Source organism: Capra hircus, chromosome 11, assembly GCF_001704415.2.
Source record: "Capra hircus breed San Clemente chromosome 11, ASM170441v1, whole genome shotgun sequence".
Taxonomy (NCBI): Eukaryota; Metazoa; Chordata; class Mammalia; order Artiodactyla; family Bovidae; genus Capra; species Capra hircus.
Genome location: NC_030818.1, coordinates 99,684,730 through 99,702,348, shown reverse-complemented (window position 1 = coordinate 99,702,348; position 17,619 = coordinate 99,684,730). Strand labels below are relative to the sequence as shown.

Genomic DNA, 17,619 nt, shown 5'->3' with positions numbered 1-17,619 from the left:
GAAACAGAACCGGAGTTTAAGGAGCCAGGAACCTGGCCAAGATCAATCCTCGGCTAGTAAGCAGTGGGCAGGGACCTGACTGGTCTGTCCAGCGCACAGCCTTGCTCTAAGTCAGGGGTCAGCAAACTTTTTCTATAAAGGCCCAGATAGGAAATATTTTAGGCTTTGCAAGCCATGCTGATCTTTATCATGTACATTAATTTTATTAAAACCAAACAGCCTTTTTCTATTTACAGGCTAGGCAGGAGAAGATGAAACGTTTTAATCCAGCACAGAAATTAACGAGGCAGAAACAAAGGAGTGAAGAGGAGATCCTTTTCTGGATGAGTCATGGGGTGAAGAGCTGCACTTTCAAGCCAGCCAGGTAGCAGCCTGGGGTGCTTCCTGGGTTGGGGCTTCCGGGACCTCTCAGGGGCTGATGCCCTTCTCCGAAATGGCCCCTAAATGTCTTGTTCACGCTCTGTGGGCCTGGAGATCTCCAGGGAAGGAGGTTCTGCTCCCCAAGGTGCTCTCAGGGGTCTGGGGAGAAACAAGCACAGACCCAAGAGGGGAACCTCAGTACCGAGGATGCCAGACACAGGTTCCTCTTATTTTCGAAACTTTAAAGATGATACTTAAAAGTAACCTATTAGGGTCTGTATTACTAAAACAACACAAATTCATCAGAGTTTATAGAAGGGACTCTCCTGATGATCCGGTGGTTAAGAATATAACAGATTTAATTTATATACAGCTTTTGGAGGTTTAGATTCTGTTTCCCATGTCACTAAATTTCTTTTCAACTTCATTGCTTGGCTTCCCCTGTGGCTCAGCTGGTAAAGAATCCGCCTGCAATGCGGGAGACCTGAGTTGGGAAGATCCCCCGGAGAAGGGAAGGGCTACCCACTCCGGTATTCTGGCCTGGAGAATTCCATGGATTGCAAAGAGCTGGACACGACTGAGTGTGCTTATGGGTTTCCCACATCACTTAATTTTTTTTCAACAACTTCATTTCTAGTGGATGGATAATATTATACCACATATAATCTAAGCTCTACGATACCTTACTTAATCATTCCCCTACTGGTAGACACAGGATATTTGTGTGACTGTGTGTGTGTGTGGCAGTGAGGATTATTTTAGAATATAAGTCTTTGACTACATCTTTGATCAAAAGAAAAATTACTGGGTCAAAATATTTGTTTTGAAAGTACTAGATACATACCGATAAATTTTCCTCCAGAAACATAAATGTATTGGCCTCCCAACAGTGTCTAAGCAACATAGAAAGTTTAAGGCTTACTAATATTTTTTTTAAGTTAATGTTTAAAAATCAGTTTATAGAAACAGACTCACAGATATAGAAAACAAACTATGGTTACCAAAGGGGAAAGCAGGGAGGAATAAATTAGGAGGTTGGGATAAGTATATACACACACTACTATATATAAAGAGATAACCAACAAGGACCTACTCTATAACACAAGGAATTATACTCAATAGTTTGTAATAATCTATAGGGGAAAAGACTCTGAATAAAACATAAGTTCACATATGTATGTATAACTGAAGCACTGTGCCATATACCTTAAACTAACGTGACACTGTAAATCAACCAGACTTCAATTTAAGAAAACCAGTTTATATACGGGGAAATGTCAGGTGGTAGTATCAAACACTAGATGCTTAGCATTCTATGCAGGACCTGGAACATCTGAAGTGCCCAAGTCTGCAAGGATCACACTCTGATGACCCCAGCCATCTAAAAGCTGTCATTTTGCTTTATCTTGGTCCCCAGTCAACGCTGACCAGGCACCTTCCTGGGTGATGAGAACAAGCCAGGCACGGGTGCTGCCCTCGCGGGACACAGAGTTCCCTGTTTCAACACCAGGGTGCCTGTGCGCAGCCACGAAGGATGTTATAATCACTAATGGGAGCCACTTTCCGTTCTTACCGCAGTCAGCTGCTCCGCAGGCGTCACCCCTGGAGTTGACTACGATCACGGAGGGCAATGATGGGGACAGCTAGCCCTGCGTTCAGCTCCTTAATCTTGTCGCTCACAAGCTGTGTGTCTTTAGTGAAAATCACCAATCCTCAGTTTCCTCATCCAGAAAAATGGGGACAAAGACAGCAGGTAGGTGGTAGGGTGACTGAGAGGACGAGGTGGGACAACACATAGCAAGGATTTGGCGTAATGACTTCTGATCATAGGGACTTGCTCAGAGTTTGTATTTATCTGCACAACAAGCACCTCCCTACTAGTCCAGTGGCTAAGACTCCAAGCTTCCAACGCAGGGGCCCCAGGTTCATCCCTGGTCAGGGAACTAGATCCCACATGCTGCAATAAAGATCCTGTGTGTGGCAACTAAGACCCAGCACAGCCAAATAAATAAATTTTTTTAAAATAAATTTTTTAAAAAAGAGGAAGAACGTTCAAAAAATGCTTGGTACTATAAAGTTTGTTGTGGCGCTCAGTCACTCAGTTGTGTCCAACTCTTTGCAACCCCATGGACTGTAGCCCACCAGGCTCCTCTGTCCAGGGGATTTCTCAGGCAAGAATACTGGAGTGGGTTGCCATTTACTCCTCCAGGGGATCTTCCCAATCCAGGGATCAAACCCAGGTCTCCTGCAATGGCAGGTAAATTCTTTACCACTGTGCTGCCTGGGAAGCCTGTAAAGTATGTTACTGGCTGTGTTTTTGGTTTTGTTTTAAATTATGTATTTATTTATTTTAAATAAAAGGTAATTAAGTCATATTAATGTAGGCAGAAACAAACACAACATTGTAAAGCAATTATCCTCCAATTAAAAATAAGTAAACTATCCCCCCAAAAGTAGTTAAGTTCAGTGAGGTCTTTAGGGTGGACCTTAATCCAACGTGAGTGGTGTCCTTATAAGAAGAGGAGATTTGGATATACACCAAGAGGCTCCACGAGAAAGAACCATGTGAGGACATAGCAAGAAAGTCGCCATCTGTATGTCAAGGGGAAGCCTTAGAAGAAATCAAACCTGCTGACCTCTTTCTTGGACCCCCAGCCTACAGAACTGCGAGAAAATACAGTTCTGTTGTATAAGTCATCCAGCCTGTGGTACTTTGTTATGGCAGCCCTGGGAAACTGATACAGTGCTAGATCAACATTAAAGTTTCTGAAGATGGGGTCTTCCCTGGTCGTCCAGTGGTTGAGAGTCTGCCTTCCAATGCAGGGCATGTGGGTTCGATCCCTGGTCAGGGAACTTGGATCCCACATGTCTTTGGGCAACTAACCCGAGCTCTGCAACTAAGCCCTGATGTAGTAAAAAAAAAGAAAAAAAGTTTCTCAAGATGAAAACCACTTTCTGGTTATGTATCCTTGTCCTTAGATAATTCCTCCTAAATATTGAAGGGCAAAGGGTCATGACATCTGCAACTTACTCTTAAATGGATTGGCAAGAATAATTCTGATGATGATGAATATATAAATACAGAGAGAGTAAATGGGGCAAAAATGTTAGCAATTGGTAGATAAAGGTGAAGGGTAAATGGCATTTTATTTTATGACTCTTTTTACTCGTCTGGGTTTGATTTTTTTCAAAATAGAAACTTTTTTTTTTTCTCTGTTTCAAATTCTTTATTACACATCATGGTTGCACAGTTTGAGGCTGGTTAAATACCACTGGCTTTCCATTTTTCTTTGAAGATTTTCCAGATCAGTACATGCAAGTGACCAGGAAAATATTTGGCATTTTAAAATTTTGAAACAGGCGCTTACATGATCAAAATAGAAACTTTTTAAGGATTCCTTTTATCTCACTTAACGATAGGAGCAGAGAAGGGTCTCTTGGAAAAGGTATCCTTAACTCATGTCAATGGATGTGAGCTTGAGCAAGCTCCGGGAGTTGGCGATGGACAGGGAAGCTTGGCGTGCTGCGGTCCATGGGGTCGCAAAGAGTCGGACACGCCCGAGCAACTGAGCAACAGTCCAACGGCAGGAGCTCCAGGACCGAGTGCCTACTCTGGGCCAGGCATGATGGCAGCGCTTCACTACACACTCTCGGGTGAGGACCGCTGCTTCCTATTTTATGGAGGAAGAACGGAGGCTCTGAGATGGGAAGCCACTTGCCCAAGACCACAGAGCAAGGGAGTGGGACGGCGGGAAGTGAGCCAGGTGGGGTGGCCTTCCCATCCTTCCCTCTGTGCAAAATAAACGGAAAGGACGCAGCAGGTGTTTAATGAAGATTGAAAAGGAAAGAAACCTCCACTGCACGGAGGCCTGGATTGGGGCACGGGCCCTCTTGAGAGCAGCAGCTCCACGGTGCTGTTAAGAGTCACCGCCCCATAGCTGGTATTCGAGATGCCCGCCAAGCGGCTGCGCCTCCACTACAGACACCGGGGCACCTCTCCCTCCTGACCCACCAGACCCACCTCCTCTCGGCAACGAGAAAGCAGGAGGAGAGGAGGCAGGCTGTCAGGGAGCCTGGCCACTGCAGGCCCCGGATGAGACGTCTACGAGGCTTCCTCATCCTGAACAAGGGCGGGCGAGTCCCCCCCCCCCCCCCCCCGACCAGGGCCTTCGTGGAGTGATGGGGAAAGTCACCCCCACTTCAGCACCGCACGGGGGCGCAGGCAGTGAGGCAGCGCATCTGGGCCTGGCACCACCGCTGAGACCAGGCCTCAGGGGCCCATTACTCATCAACTTCCTGGAGGTTCTGGCTACATCCTTCTGCCAGCTCAGAGCCCAGCTCCTCAGGATTTAAAGGCGATGCTGCCAACTCCAGCACCAACACAAGGACACCCCCCTGCCCTGACCCTCACCACACTGGCCACCCCACACAGTGCCCACACCTTTCCATGCTCCCCGCTACCCCACAAAACATGTCCCCTTTTCCTCCCCCTCCTGCCTGCTCCCCACTCTACTTCCAAGCCACCCCCTTGCCCCCAAATTCCTCTCTTTAACCAGACTTAATACGCCAAGTCCACTGTCCTTCCACCTCTCAAGGCAGGACCCTCAACCCTTCTTTCTTGCCAAGTTCTGCTTGCCTCCATTCAGGATGGCCCTGTGAACTGGAAACGGATACTAACAGACCCCACGAAATCCTCACAATCACCCTGGAGGTCAGGCAACATTGAGAGCAAAATCCATCTCTGCCTCCATCACTAAAAAGAGGGAAGGCTGAGGCTCAGAGAGGGGAAGCAACTGGCTGGGGTCACAGAGCTACAGAGCTACTGAGCCAGGATTCAAACCCAGGAAGTCAGTGCTCTGAACTGTCAGCTACCAGCTGCCAAACAGCTTGGAGTGAGGATGATGACCTTCGCCTCCTCGGACCCAAATGCCCAACCCCAAGGGTGGCTTCCCTTGGCCTTCCTCACAAGCACCTCTTCTGAGTCATTCTCCACACAGCACTTTTTTCTGCTCAATTTCAGTTCCTTAAGTTTAGGTTAACATTCTTGCACGGCCTGAAGCTCGGTACTGCACTCTGTCCAAGGGGCCGTAAGAGCCCGTTAATTGGGGTTATGGCTGCTCCATGCTGGCAGTCCCTGGGGGCTGACAGGCTAAAGGCAGTGACTGGCCCAGGTCACTGAGAAGCTGCAAACCCTGGAGTAAGTAAAAGCAGAAACTCAGACCAGGACCCCTAAAACCACGAAGCAGGAGAGGATTAGAGAGGTTCATGCTGAAGTCACACAACCAGCGGACGGTAGAGCAGGGGCTCCGGTGGGGAAAGGCTCCTGCCCAGGCTCACACAGCAAGCTGGCAGAACTGGTCCTTGAACCCAGGGCCAACAATTCAGTCCATTGCTTTGTCATGTCACTGACCAAACCACAAACCAGAACACCAATTTAAATCTGCAAGTCAATTCTCTCTCTTGATTCTGATTCCCTCCCGTTGCTCTACTTTTTTTTTTTTTTTTTCCATAGCATCACCTTCTAACATCTTTACATAGTTATCAGGCTATCTGAACATAAAGTCCATGAGTTCAGGGGGTCTTTAGTCTCTTTTGCTCCCTGACGTATTTCAAGCACCCAAAGCAGTGCCTGTTCTGTATACTGAAAGCTCAGTAAATATTTGCTGAATAAGTAAGTTTGTCCCACAAACACTCAATGAATACTTACTATGACCAGGCTGTGAGCTGCAATCATTTTGCTGAATTCCCAAATCGACCTAGACATTAATGCTCACTGAGACAAGCCCACATTTCACCTGGTTCCAGGAGCCAGTGCACGAACCCAAACTCAAGCCAAACCTGGACACTCTTCAAGAACCAAACCTTCAAACCAAACTAAAAACATGGCATTTCTCTGAACTGAAGAGAACTCAGATTTCCCACAGGCTCCCTCCGAGAAGCAGTTTCAACTGACCCCCTAAAAGGCCCACCAAAGTTCAGAGGATCTGCAGCCCCTCAGCCCAGCCACAGGCTGCCAGACTCACCCCTGCCACTTCTGGAGCATCACTTCTGCTAAACTCAACTCAGTCAGACCGAGGTTATCAGTGGGCACGCTGGTCTTGCCCAGCAGGGACAGTACATCTGTACCAGATGGTCCTCCCTGGGCTATCAGCAGAAATGTCCTTGGCCTTGCAGCCCTCTCCTTAGTGCTGTTCAGTACCCACTGGTGGGAGGGCTCCTGGGAGGGCAAAATTGGAGCCAACTCTGAGAGCGTGAGAGCTGCAGGCGTCCACTCCCTGGGTTCCTGTGGCAGTTCCCAAGGAGCCTCTCCTTCAGCCATCACAGAAAAGGGGCCCAGTGACTCCCATGTGCATTTGGGTTTGGTTGAACCAGACTGCAGAGGGCTAGACCTGGACACTTTTAAACTATGGCTTTTCATCAAAGCCACAAGGTGTTCCAACAAGTCCCGAGTCTACTATCTGTCTCAGTACACAGAAGATGACGGCAACCTCAGAGGAGACTGTTCCAGAGAACAGTAAGGCATTCCAGAAATGCTGCCCTACTTCCGGATGGTCTTCCCGAGGAGGAAACCTGCAGAAAACCAACTCTTACTGTGCCAGGTACTGTGCGCAAGGTGCAGTGAGGGAGGCCTGTAACTGATTTCTACTCCCCCTTCCAGCTGTGTTCCCTGAGGTACATACTGCCTCTCTGAGCCCTGGTGTCTTCCTTGGCAAAATGAGAAACAATAATTGAATCTACTTCCTAGGATTGTTGGATGAGTTTAATGAATTAATGCTGAGTCCAGTGCCTGTCACGTTAAGCGCTTAATAACAGGTAGGTCTTGCTAAGAAAAGGACAGACAGCATACTGAAAAAAGGAAAACTAATAAGGGCTTCCTAGATGTCCTGCAAGCCATTATTTACGCATTTAGTTATATCCTAAGCGTCGGTTGATTCCTGTTTTTCAAATAAACTTAATCCTCAGAGCATCCTCGGGTACAAGGGGCGGAGGCCACAGCGACAGTCCTCGTGACAAAGGACGAAAACAAGGCCCCCGAAGGTCCCGGGAAGCGGCCAGCAAGCACCCTCTGCCCTCAAACCCTCCCGAGTGGGTTCAAAGCACCAGACACGACTCTCCTCCGGGAGAAGTGGCTGGAAGCTATCGTTAGCGGGGGAGTCGGGGCTGGGGCTTTAATTCACCAAGGCTAAGAAGTGGTCAGCTTTTGTCCCTACAGGAAAAACAAGTGCACGTCAGGGCCCAGACCCGGAGGAAAGAAGTCAGCGGTCCGAGACGCCACAAGCGTGCTTTCAACGCTGGGGCAGGCCCAGGCAGAAATGAAAGAGACGGCGCCCCCTCCTCCGGAGCCTAGGGGCTCGAAGTGGGGTGCCCGGGGCCCGAGAAGATACCCTGGGCGCCGGCCGGAGGAGGGGTCAGGGCGGTGGCGGCCGAGGGAGGTCCCGGGCTCTGCTCACCTGGCCGCGGCGTTCTGCGCACCAGGCAGGGCCAGGTCCCCGCCGGTCCGGAGCCGGACTGGGGTCGCCCCTGCTCGCAGAGACCCGGCCCCCTGAAGCAGCCGGCGGCGGGCCGGAACTCACCTGCAGTCGCAACCGCGCCGCCACCGCCGCCTGTCAGTCAAGCGCGCCCTCCGAGCCGCGGGCGCAGGGTCTTGAGGCCCGGCCAGCCGCGCCCCGCCTCCTCCCCCCGGGGCTGCCCAATCGGGAGAGGCCGACGCCACGGACGGGGGCGTGGTCAGATGGGCGTGTGGGCCGGGGGCGGGGCCGGAGCTGGGGGCGGGGCCGGCCGGGGCCGGCGCTCTGACCTCACAGCCGCGCGCCGGAAGTAGCCCAGTTCTCGGCGCAGAGGCTTGGCGGCTCTGGACCGCGGTGCCGGTGCGGCTATGCCGGTCACCGGGAAGACTTTCCGGCGGCGCCGCGCTGACTCGGAGTCGGAGGAAGACGAGCAGGACTCAGAGGAGGTTCGGTGCGTTTGGGGAGGGATCCCACGAGGCAGGAAGAGAGAGGCAACCTAAGGGGACTCACGACCAGCCGGGTACCTCGTTGACACCATTGCTGTGAGCGGTGTCGTTACCCCTCTGCGAACGAAGAAAACGAGGCTCCTAGGGATGAGACCGCACCCCCCACCCAAGGTCTCATGGTTGGGAGGGGTGCCCCTGGGATGCGAAGTGGATCTGACTCCTGGTGGGTCGAGACACAGTCACTCTTTGGACCACTGCTGGCGGCTAGACGGCCAGTCATTGGTATCCGTCGAAGCTGCCTTTTGACTGTTTGAGTTCCATGAAGGGTATCTCAGCCTGTGCGTTGCCCTTTTTTTTTTTTTTTTTTTTCTCTTTTAAGATTAAAACTGGAAGAGACCCGAGAGGTGCAGAACTTGAGGAAGAGGCCCAACGGGGTGAGGTGAGTACCGCTTGGTAGTCGAGGATCCAGAACACGAGGGGATGACAGAGACACCACCTCCCCCGACTCCTCTCCCCCCGCCCGGGTCGTTGTCACAAATACATTCTCAGACATAGACAGCTCCTTGACACACTTTACACTTTGTACTGCCTGGAGAGGGATTCAAGCGTCGTCGTTGTTGTTTGCAAATGTTCAGCCAGAACATTACCTGAGCCTTGTGGTCCTGAAGTTTGCTCCAGAGCTACCATGGGCTTCCCTGATAGCTCAGTTGGTAAAGAATCCACCTGCAATGCGGGAGACCCTGGTTAGATCCGCTGGAGAAGGGATGGGCTACCCACTCCAGTATTCTTGGGCTTCCCTCGTGGCTCAGCTGGTTAAGAATCCGCTTGCAATACGGGCAACTTGGGTTTGATTCCTGGGTTGGGAAGATTCCCCTGGAGAAGGGAAAGGCTACCCACTCCAGTATTCTGGCCTGCAGAATTACATGGACTGTGTATTCCATGGGGTTGCAAAGACTGGGACACAACTGAGCAAGTTTCACTTCTTCCAGAGTTACAGGTCATTCATTGCTTGTGTTTTTTGGTTTGTTTTTTTTTTTTTTTTTAAATTCCAATACTTTGGCCACCTGATATGAAGAACCGACTCACTGGAAAAGACCCTGATACAGGGAAAGATTGAAGGCGGGAGGAGAAGGGGACGACAGAGGATGAGATGGTTGGATGGCATCACCGACACGACAGACATGAGTTTGAGTAGGCTCTGGGAGTTGGTGATGGACAGCGAAGCCTGGTGTGCTGCAGTCCATGGGTTCGCAAAGAGTTGGACACGACTGAGCGGCTGACCTGAGCTGATGACTGTACTGGGTCTTCCTTTGTATGCAGCGGCTTTCTCTAGTTGCGGTGCTTGGGCTTCTCGTTGTAGCGGCTTTTCTTGTTTCAAAAGACAGGCTCTAGGGTGCCCGGACTTCAGGACTTGCAGCATGTAGGCTCCGTAGTTGGGACTCAAGCTTAGTTGCCCCTCAGCTTGCGGAATCTTCCCCCACCAGGGATCAAACCCATGTCCCCTGCATTGGCAGGTGGATCCTTAACTACTGGACCCCCAGGGAAGTCCAGACTGGTGTTTTTCTTACACTTAAATTAACTGTGAAATGCACGCTGTTAAGAGTTTGGAAAATTTTAGAAAGGTATAATCAAGAAAATAAATAGTACCTATAATTCTCCCATAAAGAGCTAGCCAGTGTTGACATTTAATGTTCTTCCCTGCCTATTTTCTCTCTCTTTTGTAAAGACTGTGAGCAGCCTTATTTTTATTCTGTGCTTCAGTAATCTCTTATCCACAGGGGCTATGTTCCAAGACCCCCAGTGGATGCCTGAAGCTTGAATAGTATCTAATCTTAATGCCGACTATTTTTCCCCACACTGATAGGTGGGTCATGTATACAGTGTGGACCCTCAGGACAAAAGGGTGGTTCACCTCCTCTGTCGGACCAGGCAAGAGCGCAGAGATTCATCACACTGTTTATAATAGCTGATAGCTAATTTAAAACTTATGAATTTTTTTATTTCTGGAATTTTCTATTTAATATTTTTGGACCATAGATAAAACTGACACTGTGAAAAGTGAAACCACAGCTAAGGGTGGGGAGAACTACTGCATTTCCAGTTCATGATATTGTGGGTCTCCATCCGCATTGTGGGTAATCGTTCCCCCGAGACCTTTTTAATAGCTGCATAATATTCCACCAGATATACATGCCATAATTTAACTTACCCCCTCTATTTTGGGATCTGTAGGTCATTGTGCCAAATTTCACCACCAAATAAGGCTAAAGTAGTATTTTCCTACACTTGTCTTTAGCTTCATTTTCCGTGAAGGCAAAATCTTAGAAATGAGGTTTCTAAGCCAAGATGACTTTGTAGGAAAGTGTACCACTTAGGTGAACACTGACCCCATCTCTAGCATCTAGAGCGTCTCTCTCGCTCTCTTATTTTTTTCATAACATTTATTTATTTGGCTGCACCAAGTCTTAATTGTGGCACATGGGATCTTCGGTCTTCGGTGAAGCATGCAAACTCTTAGTTGCTGCATGTGGGATAATTCCCCGACCCCTGCATTGAGAGTGCAGAGTCTTAGCCACTGGACCACAGGGGAAGTCCCTAGGGTGTCTCTTGATCCCTGTTATTCTTGTAGGCGTTTCCATCTGACTTTGGTTTCCACTCCTCAAATCTTAACCCCGCACTAATATTGCAGACTTCCTGAATGTGTCTTCAGACTTCCTAAATGTTTCTCCTTGTCTCTAAACTGTGCCATTTTTCTCTCTCTCTCTCCTCTGCTTTTTGGTTATTCTCAGTGCTGTTGCCCTGCTGGTGGGAGAGAAGGTACAAGAGGAGACCACTCTAGTGGTGAGTTGTGGGACCCTCCCTGGGCAGTGGGAAGATGTGACTGCTCTTCAGTGGGTGATTGAGTTTTCTTTAAGAACAAAACATTCCGCTGCAAATTACATAGATGCTGCTTCTCCGCTGTTTGCTTTCTGCAGGATGATCCCTTTCAGATGAAGACAGGCGGGATGGTGGACATGAAGAAACTAAAGGAAAGGGGCAAAGATAAGTACGTGCAAAACAGGCTCAGATACAAACTCACGTGCACCGCCTGCCTGGGTTTGTGTTCCTCCAGGGAGCTGGCACCTGCTGCAGCTTTTATATGGCTTGAAGTACCCTTTGTGCTCTGTAAAGAGTATGTTGTTTAAAAGCAAAAGAAACTCTTCAAAAGTTAACTTAGCGTGATATAGGTAGGCACCTCTTAAAAGATGCATTGTATATTGTCTTTCAAACCCATGTGGAAGTTATTTTTCTTTTTCAGGAAAAACATAGAAACATAATTACCAAAATAATACAAGCAATGCAAAAGTGAAAAATAAATATATCTACTCATTCCCCTTAAAGTTTCTCCAGAGGCCGTCAGTGTGCTTGTGTATATTCCTGGAGTTCCTTCTGTTTACGTGTTATAAATGTATCTTATTTTTTTCTAACTGCGGACAGATGTTGTACATTTCATTGCATACTTGTTTTATTCATGTAGCATCATATTCAGCCTCATTTATCTGTGACTCTAAGGCTCTCCTTCACTGTTCTCTTTTTTGTAGGATCAGTGAAGAGGAAGACCTCCATCTGGGGACATCATTTTCCGCAGAAACCAACCGAAGGGACGAGGATGCCGACATGTAGGTGTCAGTCTTTTCAGCAGTGAGCGATTGGGGGTGGGCTCCAGCCAGATAGTGTCTAAGACATTTAGTCACAGATGACATTTCTAATCTTATCCAAAAACAGCAAATATGATCCCTCTTGTGTTCCTGGTCCCCCTTACCCCACCACCTCAGGCTTGAGAACTTTGAAAACCTCAAGAATTCTTTAGGAACGTGGTTCTTAGAATTTTTAGATTCCTTGGCTAGTAATATTCCCATCCCATCCCCTAAAGAAAATTGCAGGGAGAAACACTGGACTTGCCCATTTTTCATTTTGCCACCAAGGCTGTTAAATAAAAACTGCCATCAAAGAAACTTACACATGATGTGGTGGGACAGGATCTCATTATATAGATTGGTGCTTTACATTGAATACTTTTAGCTTGATTTAAAAACTGAAAAGTTATTTTTCTCACTTTTCCATGGAATGATGACAACTTCATCATCACCCATCATGGCTCTGGGCCAGGGTTGGAGCTGTCCTCCCTTTCCCTGAGGCCTGCGGGTATCTCGTTTCAGGATGAAGTACATTGAGACAGAGCTGAAGAAGCGGAAAGGGATCGTGGAACACGAGGAACAGAAAGTCAAACCAAAGAATGCAGAGGATTGCCTTTATGAGCTGCCGGAAAACATCCGGGTTTCCTCAGCAAAGAAGACGGAAGAGATGCTATCTAACCAGATGCTGAGCGGCATCCCCGAGGTGGACCTCGGCATTGAGTGAGTTTCAGACCCACGGTTGCGCCTCTCTCCTGCCCCTAGGCAGAAGGGCTAGCTCTCTGCTTTCCAGGTAACAGTTAAGGGGGCTGTTTCTTATCTTGTCTCCTTGGAAACCTACAGATACAAACTTACCCTCTCTGGCCTGCTGACATGGTTGCTGCCCAGAGTTTCTTTGGGTTGATCAGAGGAGTTAAAGACACAGGGAACTGTCACTACCAAAAACAAAAGTATTTGTTTTATTTTATGAAGTAGAGGGATACTTTCTTTCTGTTTTCTCTTTTATATTTACTTATTTATTTGGCTGCTTCGGGTCTTAGTTGCAGCATTCTGGATCTTTTCATTGTGATATGCTGGCTTCTCTCTAGTTGTGGCGTGCGGGCTTACCGTGGCATGTGGAATCTTAGTTTCCCAACCAGGGATCAAACGCACGTCCCCCGCACTGGAAGGTGGATTCTTAACCACTGGACCTCCCGGGAAGCCCTGAAAGTGTTCTTGTTTAGCTTTTGTTCACAGCTCTTCCAGTAGGTGCTTGTAGCGCCTGCTCTCTTCAGCAGGAGTGGTGATAAGGTTCACCCACCCGGTGATCTTCCTTTCATTCTAACTACAAAGCGTCCGCTCTAAAAGGGGACTTTTGTGGAGGAAATACAGGGTCAGAATCTTCTTCAGGTGTGGTAGGAAGTTGGGAGACATCTGAGTTCTCACCTCCTTGCTGGCCTCACTGGCTTTGAGCCTTAGGATGTTCACCAGTTCACCTGACCTCTGGCTCAGTTTCCCCTCGATCAGAAGAGAGTAGATCCTGCATCTCTGATGCTGTGAGAGTGCCATAATACTCTGGCAGCAGGGGAGTCGGTGAACTGTAGAGAGCTGTGCCCTGAGCAAGATGACATCCTTATGCAGCTGAGCGGGCAGGGGTGCTTCGAGCCCCTCCAGTCAGTTCCATCTGCAGCCCGTAGTGGCAGAACTCTAACCGTGGAGTGGCCCCTCTCTCCCCACAGTGCGAAAATAAAAAACATCATTTCCACGGAGGACGCCAAGGCCCGTCTGCTGGCTGAGCAGCAGAACAAGAAGAAAGACAGCGAGACCTCCTTCGTGCCCACCAACATGGCTGTGAACTACGTGCAGCACAACCGATGTGAGCGCCGCGTCGCCAGGGAGGCGGCTCCACCCTGCACCACTGGGTTGAGGTCCCTGGGTCCCCCTGTTCTGTCTGACACACCCCCTGGTCTCTTTCGGTCCAGTTTACCACGAGGAGCTCAATGCTCCCATACGGAGAAACAAAGAGGAGCCCAAAGCCCGACCCTTGCGCGTGGGGGACACAGAGAAGCCGGAGCCTGAGCGTGAGTACAGCAGGGGCCTTGGGGCCGCTGGGGGCGGCCGTGGCCAAGGGTCAGTGGAGGCGGGGAGGGGCAGCACTTGGGCTTTGGGGCCAAGGCATCTGGGTTCTAGTTCTTTCTCCAGACCATGGTTGTGTACCATCCCCTTTCCAAGCCTCAGTTTCCTCACCTTTAAAATGGGGTAATAAAATGTACCACTGGGGGTTGCTCTAAGGATTCAATGGGCTATCAAATGTAGCAGAGACTCAGAAAACTTGAATAAGCAAAAACAAAAGCCACTCATGATTTCACCACCCAAAGAAGGTCACAGTTAACATTTTTTATTTTTAAAATTTATTTTATTGAAGCATAGTTTATTTTCAGTGTTGCATTAATTTCCACTGTATAGCAAAGTGAGCCAGTTACACATACATGTGTGTGTTCTTTTTCATGGTTTTTTCTGTTACAGTTTATTGCAGGATATTGAGTTTAGTTCTCCGTGCTGTACAATAGATTTTTTTCCCTGAACTATACAGTGGGTTCTTTTTATTTATTTTTCAGTTGTTATATAATTGCCTCCCACTGCTGTGTTAGTTTCTGGTACACACAACACTGTTACATCGTGTTAACCCTCAGTATTCTCGGGGGGCTGGTTCCAGGACCTGCTGCCGACACCAGAGTCTGTGGATGCTCACGCTCAAGTTCCACAGTCAGCCCTCGGTGCCCACGGCTGCCAACCTACAGAGATTGCAAATGCAGCACTACACAGCCTGGGGTGGGTTGGTGAAGCCATGGATACCGAGGGCCAACTTGTAACCTTCCCGACTTTTAAAAAAAACACACATATATTGTATACATACTGAATAGGATATCACCGCTCTTCAGTGTCCGTCCACTGCCTGTTTCTTCGTGACAGTAAATGACATTTCCCTTTCAGTGGGCACACCACGTTCTGCTGTGCAGGTAGACATCCTTTAGTCTAATTGCCTCCCCCTGGCGAGACACTCGGGCTGTTTCCCACGTTTCCCTATGTAATGATGATCGTCCTTGACTCTGTCATGTCCTTAATGCTGCCTTCTGAGAACTCGAAAAAATGATCCTCTGGAAGCGTGATGCTGACGTGTTCTCCTGCCAGCCGCATCCAGCAGTGCCCTTCCCCACGTGCTCTTAGCACCAAGCAGTGTCATCTTTTTCATTGACAATGGGACAATTCTTAGGAAATGCTATGTTTGCTGAGACTTCTCTGGTTCTTCCTTCCTACTTCAGAAATAATTTCCTGTAACACTTTGGCCGAGTAGTCTTTGATTCCCAGAGTTTCCTGTTATTAATATCTGTTAAACAGAGATTTTAGATGCACCAGATTTGGGTTCAACGCTTAGCTTCCTGTCACTTTCTGAGTGACCTTGAGCAAGTCAGCTAACCTCTCTGAGGAGAGATGGTAACATGCCCCTGCTGGGATTTCTGGGCAGGTGAAAGGAAGTCATGTCCAAAAGTACTTGTGCCATGCCTGACACCTAGTCACACTCTCAGTGCAGTTAAGAGTTTGCTGAATTTGTTATTGTTCATTTGCTGAGTAACGTCCGACTCTTTGTGACTCTAATGGACTGAAGAATACCAGGCTTCCCTGTCCTTTGCTATCTCCTGGAGTTTGTTCAAACGCATGTCCATTCAGTCAATGATGTTACCTAAAAATCTCATCCTCTGTCACCTTCTTCTCCTCCTGCCCTCTGTCTTTCCCAGCATCAGGGTCTTTTCCAGTGAGTTAGCTCTTTACATCAGGTGGCCAAAGTATTGGAGCTTCAGCTTCAGCATCAATCCCTCCAATGAATATTCAGGATTGACTTCCTTTAGGATTGACTGGTTTGATCTCTTTGCAGTGCAAGGGACTCTGCTGTTCACCTGGTCTAACACTAAAGTCAGCATATTGCAGCTGGCACCTGACCCCACCATGCTTGTTGCTCAGTAACACGTACTTACTGAGGCCCTCCTATGTTCCTGTTGACTAGGGCAGGCATTGGGGCGCCTCTCGAGAGTGAGACACAGGTATGGTTGACCTAGCCTGTGCAACGCTAAGCCTATCAATGGCTTCTAGCATGGTAAACGGCTTTTCCTCTTTTCCTTCTCAGGGTCCCCTCCCAGCCGCAAGCGTCCTGCCAATGAGAAGGCCACGGATGATTATCATTACGAGAAGTTCAAGAAGATGAACAGGCGGTACTGAGGGAGGCTAAACGGGGAGAGGTGCAGCGTGGGGTATAAATAACCGTTGTCCACTCCCTTTGTCCCCATGATAGAAGGTTTCCTGGACAGAAGCCTGCTCATCGGCTAGCAGATGGCTCCCAAAACAGACTCTGTCAGTCCCCCTGCTTACCTGTGGGATTTTCAGGCATTGAATTTGTAACCTTTTGAAACAATTTGTAGTTTTCCTATTTGGGGGCAAACTAGTCTTGTGAGCATTATTAAATCTTGTTTCTAAATATGTTGACTTTCTCTTAGTATTTGCCTTGGGTCAGGAGGAAACAGCTCTGTGTTTCAGGGTAAGATAATATCCTTTAGATTGGGCCTTTATTATAATACATGCAGTCGTTGTCTCTTGTTTTCAAATATCTGGAGTGAGATTCAGAAATGCCTCCTTCACTTTTTACAGTGGATCCAGCTGAAAGTAAGATCAAAGGAACACTAGTATTTTCTGACTTTTACAGTTATGTTTCTTTTTATTAAAAAAAGAAAAAGTAATCTCTATCATTTTAAGCATCTAAATATTAAATATGAAATGGACCCAGCCTTATTTGTTCTGCATCTTCTTGCACCAGCAGTGACTCAGATCATGTGTTCTGGGGTTGGGCAGCTCAGAAGCCAAGCTCAGCCCCTGAGAGGGTTCTCTCCTTTGGCATGGGCACCAGACTTGGAGCTGTCAGGTCTGGTGCCACTAGTGGTGTCGCTTTCTGTAAGGCAGGTACACAGGCTGTGATGAGAGAACAGGTTGGTTGGCCCCTGGGCTGATTTAAGTCAGGTATCGTGTGGTTCGTGACATTTGGCTTTGGAGTCGGATCTGAGTCCTGCTGTCAGCTTCTTTATTAAATCCTTGGACACATCCATTTGCCTTGCAGCCTGTTTTCTCATCTGTAAGAGATTTCCTTTTCTTCCCCTTCACTCAAATGCAAGGTCAGTGAAGGCAGGATTCACCTGCACCTCTTTTTTTTTTTTTTCTTTAATCCCCAGGATCTAGTCCATAGGAGATCCTCAAAATTATGAATGAATGAATGAGAGGAAGTAACTGTTACCTGGGAGAGACCTGACCAACACTACCTTATCCAGTTGAGGAAGGTCAACATCAACAGTCATAAATCATGTTGATTATATGTACCTATGATATGATGGTATAAAAATAGTATCTCTGTAAAGTATATTCCTCCCCCAAACCCATAACTCCAATCTAATCATAAGAAGACCATCAAATTCCAATAGTTGAGAATCCTACAAAAGATCAGGGCTTTCCTAGGTGGCTCAATGGTAAAGAATCCCCCTTCCAAAACAGGAGGCACGAGTTGGATCCCTGGCTTGGGGGGAATCCCCTGGAGACGGAAATGGCAACCCA

The 17,619-nt window shown here is 48.2% G+C and overlaps 2 protein-coding genes across 7 annotated transcripts in view; one reads left to right on the top strand and one right to left on the bottom strand.

Moving 5' to 3' along the window:
• Positions 1-8,035, bottom strand: part of USP20 (ubiquitin specific peptidase 20) — a 46,412-nt gene extending 38,377 nt beyond the window's left edge. For 3 of the 5 annotated variants that reach the window (XR_001918868.1, XM_018055962.1, XM_018055966.1), the window contains exon 1: positions 7,935-8,035. The gene's annotated coding sequence lies outside the window, so the exon portion shown is untranslated. Of the gene's footprint in view, positions 1-7,811; positions 7,894-7,934 lie in introns of those variants that run through there. The other 2 variants (XM_018055965.1, XM_018055963.1) reach the window with 2 other exon arrangements.
• On the top strand, positions 8,158-16,799 carry C11H9orf78 (chromosome 11 C9orf78 homolog). 2 transcript variants are annotated; one of them, XM_005687300.3, is made up of 9 exons: positions 8,159-8,319; positions 8,694-8,753; positions 11,104-11,155; positions 11,290-11,360; positions 11,896-11,973; positions 12,514-12,711; positions 13,707-13,843; positions 13,950-14,048; positions 16,151-16,799. In XM_005687300.3, exons 1-9 carry the CDS (start codon positions 8,237-8,239, stop codon positions 16,240-16,242), a joined length of 870 nt encoding a protein of 289 aa, XP_005687357.2. In that variant the 5' UTR covers positions 8,159-8,236; the 3' UTR covers positions 16,243-16,799. The 2 variants fall into 2 exon arrangements, with proteins under 2 accessions (XP_017911450.1, XP_005687357.2); XM_018055961.1 differs by lacking the exon at positions 11,104-11,155 and having other exon boundaries at positions 8,158-8,319; positions 8,694-8,748; positions 11,305-11,360.

Bases quoted from the DNA above. Each gene is read 5' to 3' on its own strand.
- C11H9orf78 (XM_005687300.3), top strand. From the start codon at position 8,237: ATGCCGGTCACCGGGAAGACTTTCCGGCGGCGCCGCGCTGACTCGGAG. The intron at 11,156-11,289 runs GTGAGTTGTGGG...TGCTTTCTGCAG, and splicing joins AAGAGGAGACCACTCTAGTG to GATGATCCCTTTCAGATGAA. The intron at 14,049-16,150 runs GTGAGTACAGCA...TTTCCTTCTCAG, and splicing joins AGAGAAGCCGGAGCCTGAGC to GGTCCCCTCCCAGCCGCAAG.